This window comes from Trichoplusia ni, chromosome 15, assembly GCF_003590095.1.
Source record: "Trichoplusia ni isolate ovarian cell line Hi5 chromosome 15, tn1, whole genome shotgun sequence".
Lineage (NCBI taxonomy): Eukaryota > Metazoa > Arthropoda > Insecta > Lepidoptera > Noctuidae > Trichoplusia > Trichoplusia ni.
In genome coordinates, this window is record NC_039492.1 from 8,088,897 (window position 1) to 8,104,123 (window position 15,227).

Genomic DNA, 15,227 nt, shown 5'->3' on the forward strand with positions numbered 1-15,227 from the left:
AGTAAGTCAACATTCATTGCATGAGTAAACACATGAACATTAGCTGGAAACGACGAACACAAAATGCGTGTTGAGTGTAATCTATAAAAATAAGCATAGGTGGAAAATACTTAAGGTGTCTTTGACCAATAAGCAATAGAACCCATTATCATTTAATTCATACATATATGTACACATTTTACTTCATTGGAATCAACAGTGTCTGCAACCTACAATCAGACTAACATTTTCACCACAAAATATATACATATAATCATTTTATACTCAAAGTAATCTATGTCAACAAAGGAATTTATTTGTGTTCAAATAACAATTTTAAATCTATCCTTGATTTTTCTTACCACACAAATATTTGTACTATGTGGTGAAATTGCGAAATTCTAGTGCATCTTATGCTTTAATAAAAAGTGTTCTTTTCTCAAAATACTTTATATCTGGGTGGAGCATATAATATATATAACCGTTGTTGTGTCCCTAGCGTATAATAATTTATTGATGTGATGTCTTATGCACCAACTTTATCATTTTAGATCATAAAATAATTAATAGGATCTGTACTCTAACTATTATTTTATTAATAATTATAGTACATTTGAAGTATATAATAAAAGGCACTTTATTTTTAACAAAAAAGAAATAAATTATCACTAGGTACACTTATAAATAAGAACAAAACATATTAAGAAGAAAGTGTCTGGAAATTTCTTAACAAATCAAAATAAACAGTTTTGTAGAAATGGAATGAAGGATACTGTGTCTCTATACATCCAATCTGTAATAGACATTCGCGATGTCAGGCACATATATATTGTGAAATAATAATTATTATTTCAGTTCCTGTATCACCATAGCTGTAACACTTGTAACACAATTATTTAATGTCACAAATAAAACACTCAATTTAACGCAATGATTATAAGGCCGTTAATGCAAACTTTGGCTGAAAAAGAAAATTATGCTAAATCTTAAGTTCATAAACTCATAAAAATCTAAAACAAAGACATAAACAATTTCATCTATAACATAACATAATTATCTATGACTATTATCTAATTAACACCAAGAATCCTGATCTGCTTGTAACTAAACGTAAATCAACCTAGTTTAAACAACTTCTAATGAAGTCAGAATATTTCGTATCTTTGCCTTCTCGGTGATAGCAGTCTTGACACGATACAATAACCCTCGCAGGGAACGTACCTACTCCTACACTTACAGTAATTTTGACGTCAGTCTGACAAAAAGTCGCTCTGTAAATTTTTATTTCATCATAAAATGATAAATTAACACCGGCCAAGGAGTGCTAGGTACCAATTTTGGATTTTGCTGTGTTAACTAATAATTATAAAACATCATATTATTTACCACATCATTATCATTCTGAAACTCGTATTATAAATATCTAGTGGTCTTCTGCCTTTTGCTGTTAGAAAATAATTTATATTTATATTCGTATTTTTATACAGCATTTTGTTTAATATAGATTTATATGTTTTGTATATGAGCTTTCGGCAATATAAAACTATAATTGAATGTTCTTCGATGGATAGACGAAACATTCAGGCGGCGTTGTAAGCTGCGCGTAGCAACGCCTGGCCTTCTACTGACGTCCAATATGCAACGAGCAGATCCCGCTCCTTCTCCAAATGTAACGAAGTAGAATCTCCCGCACTTTTCTTCAAATTTAGGAGCTGTTTCTTCAATAAGATATTCTGTAAATGAGATATATTATTTATCTTTTAGTCAAGCTATTGGTTAGGGTTATCTTATCGATTTAGGTTATGACCTACAGTACATTAAAAGAGTTTCGTTAGATCTATGTATGAAAGTCAGTGGTGCGGTATTTATTGTTGATTGTAATACTAATGTGGTTAAACGTACCATACCTAGTTACTATAATATGCATTTGTGTCAATGCAAGCGATGACAACGACGAACCTATGTTGTACTATTATGGCCTAGTAAGTATATTTTCTTGCTAATACTGAATATTATTTGACTAAGGTTATTTACGACCACACTGGACAGATAGGACTAAAATTATCTCATAGTTTGAGAACGGTATAGTTATATTCATTGTCTCAATGCGACTTTTGTCAATTTAGAAAGAGAGTGAGCGCAGCCTCCCTCCTTGTAATGTGCGACAAGCATGTTCAGCGTTAGTGCTGCGCTACTGGCGCGCGCCCGCGCTGGTGCGTCTGTGTCGCTGCGCGCGCCGCCAGCGCTGCGACACCAGGCCGCAACACGACAGCGTCATCGAACTTAACAACCGAGCATACTTACAGGTAACTTTTTCATTTATAATAAGTTAATATAACAAATAATCTTAATTACATTGACGGTATTAATTATAATTCTAGAAACCGTTTATTTCAGTTCTGCCAACCTATTGCCGACTGGCCAGAATGTGCTATTAACGAGAACGCTCTCACTGTAGCCAGGACCTACGCACGAATGAACCCTGACGAGTTAGAAGAAATGCATCACTCGAATATACAGCTTGTACCACCAAATATATCATTCAAGTGTCGCTGCCGAGACCCTAATTATTGGAAACTAGCTTCTAGTGACGATGGAAACAATCGCGTGTATCAATGTTCTTCTCTTCATCTATGCAAAACCGGCGAATTTTGTGGAAATGTTAACTATTTGAATGCTCTATACCAGTCATGTCTTTGTCCTAAACACCACATATGCGTACATAACGGTGGTACACCACGAACACACATATCTGAATTACTCTACGAGGGAAGGGGATGGAAAGCTTTTTGCCAACGAGTTGGAAATGACTACAGTTATGAAGAATATTAACATACCTGTGATGGTTGTGCGGCGATGTCCTTTGCAATACTCAGTACTTGTTTGTCGAAATTCTCAGGCCATAGAGTGCGGCTTACTAACCCACCGCGGAGAGCTTCCGCCGCAGGCAAGCGACGTCCAAACACTACTAAGTCATTCAGCTGGAACAATTAGTTTTAATTAACAACATAATGTCAGCTCCTTTCACACTAAACTAAAAACTACATATTCTCATTCCAATTTTACTTAAAACTTTCATTACTAAATAAATGGCTGATTTACAATTTAAAACTTACTAAAGGTTGAGGAAGGAGCTTGTAAGCTGTTAGCACTGCGATTCCGGGCCCGATGGTTGTGGGGTGCGACTTCGCGCTGACCGCGAAGCTAGCACTTTCTGATGCCATGGCCACGTCGCTCAGGCCAGCCAGAGCCAGTCCTATGCCTGAACACCTGCCGCTTATTCCTAAGCATATTAACTTGCTATGTTGTTCCACTGTGTGTAAGAGCGACCTGTAATGCAAGCAATAAAAATTAAAACACACATTTAACATTACACTAAGAAAATGTGAAGGTATGATTTAAAAAAATATGAAATATGGATAAATTTACAGGGGGCGTTTAAGAGTTTCCTCTCATCATATGATTAAGATAATAATATAGTAAGTATGCATAAGGATGAAAACATCAGTGTTGTATGTTCTTTATCCAATCTAATGTTATAAAAAAGGAAAAGTTTGTATTTTTACATTTTTATTTGGGTCTGGAAAAAAAAACAATTTAAAAATTCTTTCACCAGTATAAAGCTGGGAAGGATCTGAGGTATACACCATAACACTATTATCAATAGGAGCAGAGCAGCAATGACTCAATGAGAAATATTCCAAAACTGAGAAGAAATTATCAATCAATATTTTTTAATGTCCAAACAAAATGTTACAGGTATGTAACTCACCTTATAGATTCAGCTGTTTCATATGCAGCTACATTTGTTTTGTCAATATTATCATCTAACAATGGTCTTAAGTCTAAATCCGAATATAAACTGCCACAGTCAGATGTTAACAATGTCACTGATATGTTTTTCTTTGATTCAATCATTTTTAATACCTTTTCTAGCTCTTGTATTACCTGTAAAGAATTAGTTTAAAAAATGTATGTGTATTGTGATTGGCGAAATAGAATTGAAGAATCTGTTTTCAATGACCAACTATTGTACTTTGTAATAATAAGAATAGATTAAAACTTGAAAGCAGCTTTCTTATTTTATTTTCTTGCTGTTAAGTTATATAAAAAAATACAAACAGTATCTGATGCAGGTAACAATTCAGCAGCACAAAGCAGTGCTTTACACTTATAAATTTATCACATCACTTTACAAATTTTTGTCCTGGAAAACATACTTTCAACAAATGTATCTGGTAAAGTAATAGTAAACTAAGATAACAGAGTACTCACCTCAGTATTGCATTTGGTACCTGCTCTCTGAACACATACTTCAGCTAACCTTTGATCAAAGTTTACTGATAGGAATTTATATTCCTCAACACCTGAAGGTTTCTCATCAGATTTTGATACTTTTTTTAGCTTTGATGGTTTTTCACCTTTGGGATTATCATGTTTTCTTTTATTTAAGGCAAGGTTTAGTTTTGAATTGAGCTTTTCTTTAATTGACAAGCAATCATTTTTATTTATAGCATCAGGTTTTATATCTGTGGTTTCTGCCATGAACACCTCAACTGGACGATTACTGCCACCCTCTGTGTTTGGCAGGGCATGAGCAACCTCTACTACTTGCTGAGAATTACGAGACACATTTTGCCCGCTTGTCTCAACATCACTTAACCGCCGTGGACTCATGCATGAGCTGGAGTATGAACTGGATGAGTGCCGTCTATAAATAATGGAATCATCTGCACTGTGTGCCTCAAAATCTTCACAAACTGATGGGGATTTAACCGAGCTACTCAGAGAGGACCTCTGCTTGCCACCAAGGATTTTTCTTGCTTCTCCATCTTCATATTTTGATTCTTTTTTTCTTTCTCTAAATTTCATTTCTTTAGAATCTGGTGTTGAAGAACTTTGTATTTTTTTTATAAACTCTGCTTTAGTTTTCATATTCTTCTTACCTTTTGGAGCTTCAGGGGTGAGCTGATAAATCATATTAACAGCACCCTCATCCATTAACAACTTATCAACTTCAGTCAATCTCTTGTTTTGTTTACAATTCTTAGGAGATGGCTTTTTCCACTGGAGTTTAGATAGTGGTGATTTAGATTTGGACCTCTGGAAAGTTTGGTCAGTCTTATTTTTTTTAGCTGGTGTTGATTCTTTATCCAACTCTGTACTTACTTCTGTATTTTTTTTGCTAGTTTTACTTTTCGTAAATGTATCAGGATTATCTGGATCAAATATAACTTTTTTCTTTATTACTCGACCAAGTCTTCTTTGAGGCTGGCCTTCTTCACCAGTCTTATTTGGGATGCTTAGAGAATCCATTGAAGTCCGGGATGAAATGTCTTCCTCCTTAGTTTCTCCATCTTGGGGTTTCACAGCTCCTTCAGTAGTTTTATCTATGTTTCCAATTGGTTCAATTATACTGTCCTTTTCACCAGCAGGAGTATCCTCATCATCCCACTCTTTCACTAAATCATTCACAATACTGTCCCCTTCAGATTCACTTTTAACTTCCACTTGATCATTTTGTGTTGAGATCTGTACAAGTTCCTTTGTTTGTTCTTTGATTTTTTCTTTAGTCACCTTCTTTTCAATTTTTCTACTTCTTGAGAGTCTATCTGATCGAGGTTTTCTAGGCTTTGTTTTTAATCGAGAAAGCTGTTGCAATGCCAGCTGTGCTTCTAAAATTTTATCAGAACATACATTTTGGAAATTTGTAGTCAACACATTTTCTGGCTGCTCCTCATCGTTTCCTTCCAGGATATCTAATAATTCTTCCTTATTAAACACTTCCTGTCTGGTTGCCAAATTATTATTTTTTACATTATCTGTAACATCTGATGACCGTAAAGCTTCACTTAATTCAATACTTTGCCCAAGTTCACTAAGTAAATTAGAAGTATCTTGTTCAGTGTTTTCCTCTATAGTTGCCTCTTCAGCAACATTGTCAATAATTTCATTGTCAACAGATTCTATTAATATTTCAGTCTGGAAAGTAACCCTTTCCATAGATGTTTCAATAGTATTATCCACTTCAACGATAGTAGCCACTTCACTCACTTGTTCAGGTTCTTCAACCGGTTTACTTTCTAATGTCTCAGTGGTAACAGAAGATGTGTCCTGTGTTGACACCTTTGTTTGTTCAACTTTGTCTTCAACAAGCACTTCTGTAGTGTCAGGCTCTGGTGGAGGTACCGCCGGCTCTATATCCTCCACTTTTGACGCATTGTTTACTTCTGCAATAGACACATTTTCTGATTTGCTATCTTCAACAGGTGCGGGATTACTTTCAATTGGGGCAACGACTTTAGCCTCAGAGGATTCTGAAACACCGTTTGATTTGTGTGTTTGACATACATCCGTTGCTACCGAAGCCACAGCGTTTTCTTCTTTTTCATCATAAATTACGTTTACTTTCATGCCTTCCACTGGATTGGTAAGAAGTGGAGGCTCCTCAACTGCTTCCATTTTCCCAATAACGTAACTAAAATGATAAATAGTCTTTATTATTGCTTTTATTATGGATAACCTAAATTATGTTGACGAATGCAAAAGTCAGTTACAGATATATCTGAAATATTCTCACGTATAAATATTTAGTACTATTACGTAAACTTTGTTTCTAAGCATAAACCAACAATTACCAAGTTTATAATATAGTCAAATATAGTCAAGACAAAGTTTGCTTTGCGTTGCGTCTCTGTACGTCCATTACATTCATTACGTTACGCGCTATAGTGATGGACACCAAGCATAGTGCAAATTATTAGTCGATTATACACTCTCCGTATTAATCGACTCTATGCTTTTCGCCTTCAAACAGTTACGTAGCTTCAATACAGACCAAGTGTTTTCACGCTTTGCTATAATTTGAAATTTTTTAGCACTGCGATGAGCTCATGATGACGACAATTAAGGTATAAAATTTTAGACGATACTCATTATTGATTTATTTATGCTCTGTCCGAGCTAAGTTAACCTTTTTGACAGATGTCATGATGCACGATGTATTGTATAATAGTGTTAATTTTATTACTTTTTTTATTTTATACCGTTTTCATCACAATCTCTATGGTCATAATAAATCACAATTTTTACGGAATGCAAACAGTTATTTTCTTTTATGACTCGAATAATCGAGTCGAACACTGTTTATACTGTTAAAATCGCTACGAATAACTAAAGATTAACTTGAAATTAATAAAAATAACAGTTGGCTAAGAAAAATTAAAGGTGTGGCTTCATGGAGTCGCTCGGCGCTCGTTTCCGGCCACAAAAATATTCATGTGACTTTGTTGTTGCTTAATGCAATCACTCGTTTGTAGCGATAAATCTGGTCACGACGCGACACCGTGTTGCTGATCTCCTAACTTCGTTCGTACACCTTGGCAGTGATATAAGTGAAAGAAATAAGAGCCTTACCTTGTTTTAAAGTAAAGTAAATTATGTACAGGAATTATGTTATAAGCCGTTGCTGCACCACACCGCTCTCGCTCGATCTATTCCCAGCGATAAAGCTTAACATTTTAAGGTTTGTTGCAACATATTGCGAGACCATATTCGTCGCTGGAAACGAGCAACTCCATGAGGCCGCACCTTAAGGATTATTCCATCTATAAAAAGTTTCATGTTTGACGGATCGTTTGTGTCGTCTGTGGAGTGGAAACATTGCTATTTGTTGCATTTATTTATTTCTATTTACTATTCGTTACTATTACTCACTGATCACTCAGCGCCACTTATTTAATTATTTTTACCAACAAACCGATAGAAGGTACTAACGACGGTTACTGCTTATTGAGAGCACCCAAATTCTAAAATGAATATACTTCCAAAGAAAAGGTAACATTCTAATTTCTTGGCTAGATTTACTATTTGTCATCTACTACGACCATTCAGCCTTCTTTTTATTCGAGTACTATGTCATAAATAAAATATAAGCATAAAATGAATTTAATATTTTTTCAGCACCAATAATTAATGCTGTGAAACCTTGATAAATAGTTGTCATCATAATAAATTTTGACAGTTTATTTACTTATGTACATTTTTTGGAGGTACCATGAAATTCAAATAGAATTATATTTTTATTTCTAGATGGCATGTGAGAACTAAAGAGAATATAGCAAGAGTCCGGAAAGATGAAGCAGAAGCTGCAGAAAAAGAGAAACAGGAAAAGTTAAGAACAGAAAGAGCAGATCGTGAAGCTCGGCTTAGTGTACTAAAACATAAAAGTAAACTCAAGCTACAGGAATATGGAATTGAAGACAAAGATGCAGCACCAAAAGAAGAGGAAGTTCTCGAACATGTTAATTTATTTAGTAATTTTGAAGAAGCTATAAAAACTACAAACAAAGATCATGAAAATGATTTAAAAAATAAAAAAGAGGAATATGAAAAGAAAATAGGATATTTGACTTATTTGGGGCAAGACACAAATGAGGCCCTTGGTAAGAAAAATTGGTATGAAGTACCACCAGCAGCATCTGGCACCTCAAGATCAACAACAAGTAATATAAAAGATACTTATGATAAGTTGGTCTTGAAAGATGAAGATGGTAAACCCAAACATAGAGAAGTAGATGAGAAAAATGGGGAAGTTGGGTGGAAAAAGAAACAGAGTATTGATCCTATGAATGCATTTAAGCATTTAAATCATTTTAGCAAAACACAACCCACACCAAGTAAAGACAAGAAGTCTGGTAATCTTAGTAATAAGGAAGATCAACAAAAGGATAAGAAAAAGAAACATAAAATAGATAAGAGAGAAGAAAAGGAAAAGAAGTTACAAAAGTTAAGGGAAGCCAGACTCAAGCGTGAGCAACAAGAAAAATACAAAACTGAATTATTTTTAACGGGACTTAACAAAACACCTGTGGATACCAATGATGAGGAGAAAGATAACAGAGTAAAGGCAAAATATAATTCACAATTCAACCCTGAACTAGCAAGACAAAACTACAGGTAGTGAAGAAGCATTTGCCAAGAATATTTTAAACTTTATTTATAAAGGTATACTTAAAATTAGTTTATAACTTACATATTTTATTCAATAAATGTAAAGAATAATCTACTTAAAATTATTTAACACTGAAGGTTTTCGTTGCCACCTGCATCCAACGGAACCCAGCGGTTTTAACCAGGTCGTCGGTCCATCTGGCAGGTGGCCGTCCCACCGTCCGTTGGATGCAGGTGGCAACGAACCGGTCGCGCTGGAGAAATTATGGAGAGGCCTACGTCCAGCAGTGGACTGCTATGGGCTGACATGATGATGATGATGATGAAGGTTTTACCTTTGTCTTCTCCAGATTCATTAGCTATACACGGTGATTTTTCAGTCGTCTTACAAAAGCAGCTCAGTTCATGTATCCGACGTAAAATACCCCTAGGCGCGATTATATTTTTTTTATCATCAACTAAGATAGTAAGTACGAAGAAAAATTAAACAAGAGAAATCCGAAATGTACTCTTAAAAATGATAAAACGCCGCCACCCGCGCCCCTCACCATTGTTACAAGGCTCGGACCGCGCTCGAAACAGAGCTGTGTTTCTAAAAAGCTACGAATTGCATCATAATATTGAATAAAAATTGCATTTTAAATTTATTCAAATCTCATAAATATCAATTTTTTTATCATGAACGTGTTCTAGTCATTGGATACATGAACTGGGCTGCTTTTGTAAGACGACTAAAAAATCACAGTGTATATTTTGTACTTACTATAATTATATATATTACTTAAGAAGAGTATGGGTAAGTAAAATGAGTGGTAGTTTATCTTCAAGTTTGTCAAATGGGTAATTAAATGTCTCACAGAATAGCTGTAATATTCTCACAATACATGCTACATCAGGTAAAGCTTCTGCATATTTCAACCTGAAAAAAATGTTTAAAATGTATGATTGCTGAAGAGAACGACATTAACATAAAAAATACATTGTACAGTATCTCGTTCATACAATATACATACATACTTTACACATCAGTCAGACCATTTTTTTTTTTTAAAAAAAGCAACCCAGTCTTAAAGTGACTGCGAAATAAGTGATCATTTTGCAAATAAAAAAAGTTTCTAATTATGTAATCTACATAGCTCACCTAACATAGGAGCATAGGAAGTCAACGAAGATATCGACATTTTCACTTTTGCTCTGACGTAACACTGTGTACAAGCCGACTAACAATGGATATCCATCTATATTTTCACCTGGTTTTCTCGTTATAAGGTCACCTGAAAAATAAAGTAATTAAAAAGCTTGCCTCCGATTAATCTGTGTTTATATGTACACAGAATATTTTATAACTACCTGTTGTATAACAGATTTGTAATTTAGGTAATTGTGATATCAACAGTACTCCTAGAATTCTACCCATGTCAGCGTTTAACAGCTCTTGCGCGTGTTTTACATATATTTTATCGTACGGTTCATAAATACCACATCTCAATAAATATTCATCGAGGTTTTGCATAAGCAGCGGAGAGATAATAGGTTTTGATTCTAAGCAAGTAGATGCTTTTAATTCGTTAATCATTGATCTGAAAATTATAATTATCATTACTTACATACAATGCCAAGGTAAAAAACGCACCAATCTATCTTTTCAGTTTTACTTACTCGTTCACAGTCCTTAACGAGGCCTCTAATTGTGCCGAATCAAATTTGCAAGTCGTTTTTAATTGATACGCAATATGTCTCCTTATGATCTGTAATGTGCCTATCAAAACAAGTACATCAGACAATTGTTGAAAAATTTTATAACCTTTACCAATAATCTGCTCTATATCTTTCATATCGTCACTGATTTTTCCAACAAACATCTTTTCTTGGCTAGTTCGAAATATATCCTGAACATTTTGCATTTGGTTTTTTATCATAAACCCATATAAAGTGTCCAAACCATGTAGGCCCACGACTCCAATAGCATCGTTTAATTTCCCAAAGGTTTTGTTGTTTATTATTTCATTTTGTGATTTCACGTCATACCAAGCTGCGCAAACATTTATGTAAGTGCATATTCTGAAAGTCAACCCATTATTTAGAAAACAAAAGTACTAATTTTTATACCTACTGTTAGTTCGGCTGTTAAATATACCTTACCTGGCATCTAACATCTGCGGTATCTGTCGAGCTAGACTACCCATAAAGCCAGCCGACGGGCTGTATAACGTTACTCCTTTTCGGAAACTTATCTCTCGTGCTACACTCTCCTTAATGATTGCAGATATCTATAAACCGATCGATATTAACATAAAAATAGTTTACCTAAGTAGGTACCTCCTGAAATTCTGATAAAAGAAAAATGCATACTCACTTGTTTTTGCCATATTCTTAAGCCATGGATGTTGATATAGTCCTGAATATACTCCAGAGATCTCTTGTAGCCATCCATACTTTCAGCCAACTTTTGAAGTCGGGACAACAAATTACTCGATGTCGGTGAATACCTTTTACCTTGTGGTTCCAAAAATTCTGCGAACTTTTTACTAATATGCCTGTCTAATTCTTTTAATAATCCCTCTTCTAATAGTTCAGCAGGATCAACTCTTATTACGCCCACTAACGTAGACCGCATGTCTAAGATTCCTAAAACGTAAAGAGACACATTTTAAATATAGGTAGTCGGTATAAAAAAAATTGCAAGTGTGTACTTTTTTATAGTTGCAGCTGTAGTAGCTGTTGCTGCTATTGCATATAAATTATATATTTCAAAGACCATCGCAGTGAGGAAATTAATCCCTTTGTCGCGGTGGGTACGCAAATATTCAAGTCACACGCACAAAGTCACCCAGAGTCAGAAAAATCATTCGTGGTTCAAAAAATCCTTGTCCTACGCGGGGTTCGAACCTGCGACACGACCCGCACAGTGGCTTCGGAGTGGCAACGGCTCAACCACTCGGCTATCCCTGCAATCAATTGGTATATTTTCATACCTGTTGTAAAAGTAGATGCAGAATGCGTAAGTTTAGCAACTTCCATCCTGTCTTCTAATTGTGCAAAATCCCTTAATCTCTCCTTTTCCAGTCTAGTTGGCACTTCTTTGATGGACCAAGTTTGCAGGTCAATAATTTTTTCTACAATATTAAACACCATTTCTGGTATAATTTGCAGAACTCTTTGAATATACTTAATAAGCTCATTGCTATAGTACTGTGATACCGAAACCAAATCATCACTGTGAGCTTGATTTATTCTTAGCAATGGAATTTCCATAGCACTAGCCAGCTTTAAAAAGAGTGCTCTAAGTCTGCTTGTCACGGCTGGATTTTCCTTAATGCTATCTTGCATGTGTTTGGTGTAAAGGTCTATCGTGCACCAAGCATAGCTAACATCCGCAACAGTTTCTAAAGTAACTAATGAATCCTCCTTTAAAGAAGCTGCTCTCAAAAGGTTTTTCAAAGCGTCTTTGCTATCGGAAAGATACTGGACTATCGTTGATGTTCCTTTTATGCCGTGAAACTCTTCAACTTCGTCTAAGGCCAGTATTAGTTGAGTAACCTTTTTTATTGATTTTGATGAACTAGGTTCACCTAGAGAACTTATTTGAGTAGCGATGTTATCAAACCACATCTTCAACTGTTCATTCTCTTGTATTTTGGCAACAGGATTTGCTCCAGAGAAAAGTTCTGACAAACTTTTCACTGACTCAATTGCAATAGATTTATTCGTATTCCATGTTGAATCTCTATTTTCCAACAACTTATTCAGGATTTCTCTTACTTTTAGTTCTAGTTCAGCAGTGCTGATTAATAGTTCCAATATTTTTAATGGGTCGTAGTTAGACTCTTTTAATACCAAGTCTTTTAGTTGTTTGCTTTTTTTATTATTGTCGTAAAAAGTTACGTCGGTATTATGCAATAGTAGCCATCTCAAAACAAGGTTCGAGTTTAAAAGCAGATTTAGAATTTTGCTTATATTGTCCAAAACGAAATCATCAGTAAGGGTGCCTTCTTTCAATAATTGATGTGTTTTAGATGTTAGTACAGACACGGAACTTCCTCTTTTTGCAAAAATCTCTTTGATCATCTTGCCATTACATGTGTTGTTTAAGGCTGATTTAGCTGCTTTAAAATTATCCCAATAATCAATGATATTCATTGTAACACCCATATAAATAGGTATAACCCAATTGCTTGGGAAAAACTTGTCGACAATTTCTCTCATTTTAGACATATCTGTATTGAGGTAATGTGGTGTAAAGAATAAACAGATGACCAGCATGCTGGCCTGAGTTCCTAAGGCTGATGCCTGATGCTCAGGAATTGTATAAACAGCAAGCTGATTGTATATGTCTTCAGATCTTAATTTTCCTACCACTTTTTCTACAAATTCTGGACGGATGTAAACTCGACTGTAAAGGTAAAGTAAATATTCATATCTATAATTTTTCAAATAATAATGTTTTTTTTTTTTCAATGTCATGAACCCCTGAAAATGTGTTTACATTCTTTATCTTGTCTGGTTGGCCTTACTATTATATTTACACACACTCAAAACATTGCTTCTTGTTTTACTACATTTTACTACATTCTATTATATGTTTTATAAATTGTCAGTACATATGAATCTAAATGTAAGCTTACCTAAAGTATTCAACAGGGTAATCTGCAGGTCTTTTCCCATTTACTTGATCATAACCAGTATCTCGTAAGAGCTTGCACACATCATCAATATTTGATTGTGATTGACTTGTGCTGTAGCGGTAAAACGCGACAAGCAGTCTTTCCCTCATTGGACCAGGAATGTATAAGTCACATAGTAAAAGCATTGCTCCATATAGGTACAAACATTCACACTGAAATAAAACTAAATGTCAATGCCTTGTTCAAGTAAAGGATATTAATTTAATCAAATATCTGAATAAATGAAAAGAGTACAGATTTTACAAAGATACTTACTAAAAGTTGTTTTCCCTCCACATCTTTAAGGACTGTCTCAATATTTTGTTGAATAAATGTATTATCATTTAATTGTTCAACAAAAGAATTTAAATCAACAATGTATTGATAAATATTTTCAAAAAGTAAAAAAAAACGATTAATCAATTCTAAATATTTTTCTTTTAGCTCGTCATCCAAATCTTGTAGTTTCTGAAAGTAATATAATATAACTCTATAAAGTAATAATGTAACTCTATAAAGTATCTCATGAGTCATGTTCATTAATGACATTATAATCAAATATAATAAAAAATAATATGCAAATTTCTCTACAAATTTACTTACAGGATTACAGTTTATTTTCTTTTCTTGAGAATCCGAGACCTTAAAGTAACTAAAATCCAAAATAATATCTTGATATTTATGAAGAGCATCTTTATTGCTTAATCTGTAAATCCCAAAAATAAGACATTTAGAGGCTACTGTTGATTATAACTCAAGACTCAGGCTTGATTACAACCATCTTACTATTGCAGTACAATACCTATTTCAGTTAAGATAAAATAACAATTATTTCAATCTTATATTGATTATAATAGTTTGGTATCTATGTACTGATGAGATGGAGGAGGTGGGTGGGGTTCTAGTCGCGCTGACTATGGTTAAGCGTTTTGGCAGATCTGGGGAGCAGTATTTATCTCGTAAGGACAGGTGATTTTTATTTTCAGTGATGCAGTTCCTTCTTATACCATTTCATTATTTCTCATTACAGGAACAAATATGCAAGATTTATTTGATCCTACACTACCGGTATAACGCAAATATTAATACATACTGATACGCTTCGGGCTTATGATCCTTTAGTCTTAAAATTTCCGCAACTATTGCATTTCCATGAGACACAAGCTTGAGTAAGTTTTGAGCGCACAAATTATCTTCAGACATAAACACCTTCATTACGATTGTTTCATCTAAAACTTCCTGTTTAACTCCCGAAGTGCTGTAATAGAAAGACAACAAAACAATTCCTGTTGTCCCTGTTGATGATCGACTGACAACTCATTAGTGACAGTGACAGCATATCAGCTCAATCAGTGCAGCAGAGGTTTCATACTTTATTTTTTGGATTTTTCTTTTATTATATTATTGCAGCATTTGCACTCGCTATTGAGGTAGCACTCCCGCTTCGATATTTATCTATTTTTATTTTGCAACCTACATCAAAATAAAGATCACTAATAACGCGAACAACACGCTGTGCTGCAACAATTAAAATCCTGCAACCTGTATAATGCATTATTCAAAAATATCTTTATTATAAAGAAACTGCGTTCTATTACTTTATTTTATTTTTTGTTTATAGGAATTATGTTT

At 34.4% G+C, this 15,227-nt stretch overlaps 4 protein-coding genes across 6 annotated transcripts; 2 read left to right on the forward strand and 2 right to left on the reverse strand.

Annotated features, from left to right (window-relative positions):
• Positions 1–598: 598 nt before the first annotated feature.
• On the reverse strand, positions 599–6,715 carry LOC113501346 (DNA ligase 1). 3 transcript variants are annotated; one of them, XM_026882471.1, is made up of 6 exons: positions 6,618–6,715; positions 4,255–6,457; positions 3,752–3,927; positions 3,096–3,309; positions 2,817–2,960; positions 599–1,712 (listed from the first exon to the last, which is right to left on the reverse strand). In XM_026882471.1, exons 2-6 carry the CDS (start codon positions 6,439–6,441, stop codon positions 1,560–1,562), a joined length of 2,874 nt encoding a protein of 957 aa, XP_026738272.1. In that variant the 5' UTR covers positions 6,442–6,457; positions 6,618–6,715; the 3' UTR covers positions 599–1,559. The 3 variants fall into 3 exon arrangements, with proteins under 3 accessions (XP_026738272.1, XP_026738271.1, XP_026738273.1); XM_026882470.1 differs by having other exon boundaries at positions 6,560–6,658; XM_026882472.1 differs by lacking the exon at positions 6,618–6,715 and adding an exon at positions 6,537–6,594.
• Positions 1,721–2,811, forward strand: LOC113501349. The gene is made up of 3 exons (XM_026882479.1): positions 1,721–1,961; positions 2,106–2,285; positions 2,377–2,811. Exons 1-3 carry the CDS (start codon positions 1,866–1,868, stop codon positions 2,809–2,811), a joined length of 711 nt encoding a protein of 236 aa, XP_026738280.1. The 5' UTR covers positions 1,721–1,865.
• Positions 6,716–7,590: 875 nt separating the features above from the next.
• Positions 7,591–9,020, forward strand: LOC113501348 (leukocyte receptor cluster member 1 homolog). Its single transcript, XM_026882478.1, has 2 exons — positions 7,591–7,815; positions 8,071–9,020. The coding sequence occupies exons 1-2, from the start codon at positions 7,793–7,795 to the stop codon at positions 8,939–8,941; spliced, it is 894 nt and encodes a 297-aa protein (XP_026738279.1). The 5' UTR covers positions 7,591–7,792; the 3' UTR covers positions 8,942–9,020.
• Positions 9,021–9,636: 616 nt separating this feature from the next.
• Positions 9,637–14,899, reverse strand: LOC113501528 (WASH complex subunit 5). The gene is made up of 11 exons (XM_026882710.1): positions 14,689–14,899; positions 14,199–14,301; positions 13,872–14,063; positions 13,557–13,768; positions 11,907–13,324; positions 11,288–11,559; positions 11,074–11,201; positions 10,591–10,992; positions 10,282–10,511; positions 10,073–10,205; positions 9,637–9,850 (listed from the first exon to the last, which is right to left on the reverse strand). The coding sequence occupies exons 1-11, from the start codon at positions 14,808–14,810 to the stop codon at positions 9,709–9,711; spliced, it is 3,354 nt and encodes a 1,117-aa protein (XP_026738511.1). The 5' UTR covers positions 14,811–14,899; the 3' UTR covers positions 9,637–9,708.
• Positions 14,900–15,227: the final 328 nt, after the last annotated feature.

Excerpts from the sequence above, each read along its gene's own strand:
- LOC113501349 (XM_026882479.1), top strand. The coding sequence starts at position 1,866 with ATGTGGTTAAACGTACCATACCTAGTTACTATAATATGCATTTGTGTC. Across the intron at positions 1,962-2,105 it reads TGTTGTACTATTATGGCCTA|AAAGAGAGTGAGCGCAGCCT; the intron begins GTAAGTATATTT and ends TTGTCAATTTAG. Across the intron at positions 2,286-2,376 it reads ACAACCGAGCATACTTACAG|TTCTGCCAACCTATTGCCGA; the intron begins GTAACTTTTTCA and ends CGTTTATTTCAG.
- LOC113501346 (XM_026882470.1), bottom strand. The coding sequence starts at position 6,603 with ATGCTTAGAAACAAAGTTTACGTAATAGTACTAAATATTTATAC. Across the intron at positions 3,310-3,751 it reads GAAACAGCTGAATCTATAAG|GTCGCTCTTACACACAGTGG; the intron begins GTGAGTTACATA and ends CTTGCATTACAG. Across the intron at positions 1,713-2,816 it reads TCGCCGCACAACCATCACAG|AATATCTTATTGAAGAAACA; the intron begins GTATGTTAATAT and ends TCTCATTTACAG.
- LOC113501348 (XM_026882478.1), top strand. The coding sequence starts at position 7,793 with ATGAATATACTTCCAAAGAAAAG. Across the intron at positions 7,816-8,070 it reads AATATACTTCCAAAGAAAAG|ATGGCATGTGAGAACTAAAG; the intron begins GTAACATTCTAA and ends TTTTATTTCTAG.
- LOC113501528 (XM_026882710.1), bottom strand. The coding sequence starts at position 14,810 with ATGAAGGTGTTTATGTCTGAAGATAATTTGTGCGCTCAAAACTTACTC. Across the intron at positions 14,302-14,688 it reads CATAAGCCCGAAGCGTATCA|ATTAAGCAATAAAGATGCTC; the intron begins GTATGTATTAAT and ends TGGGATTTACAG. Across the intron at positions 10,206-10,281 it reads ACAAATCTGTTATACAACAG|GTGACCTTATAACGAGAAAA; the intron begins GTAGTTATAAAA and ends TTTATTTTTCAG.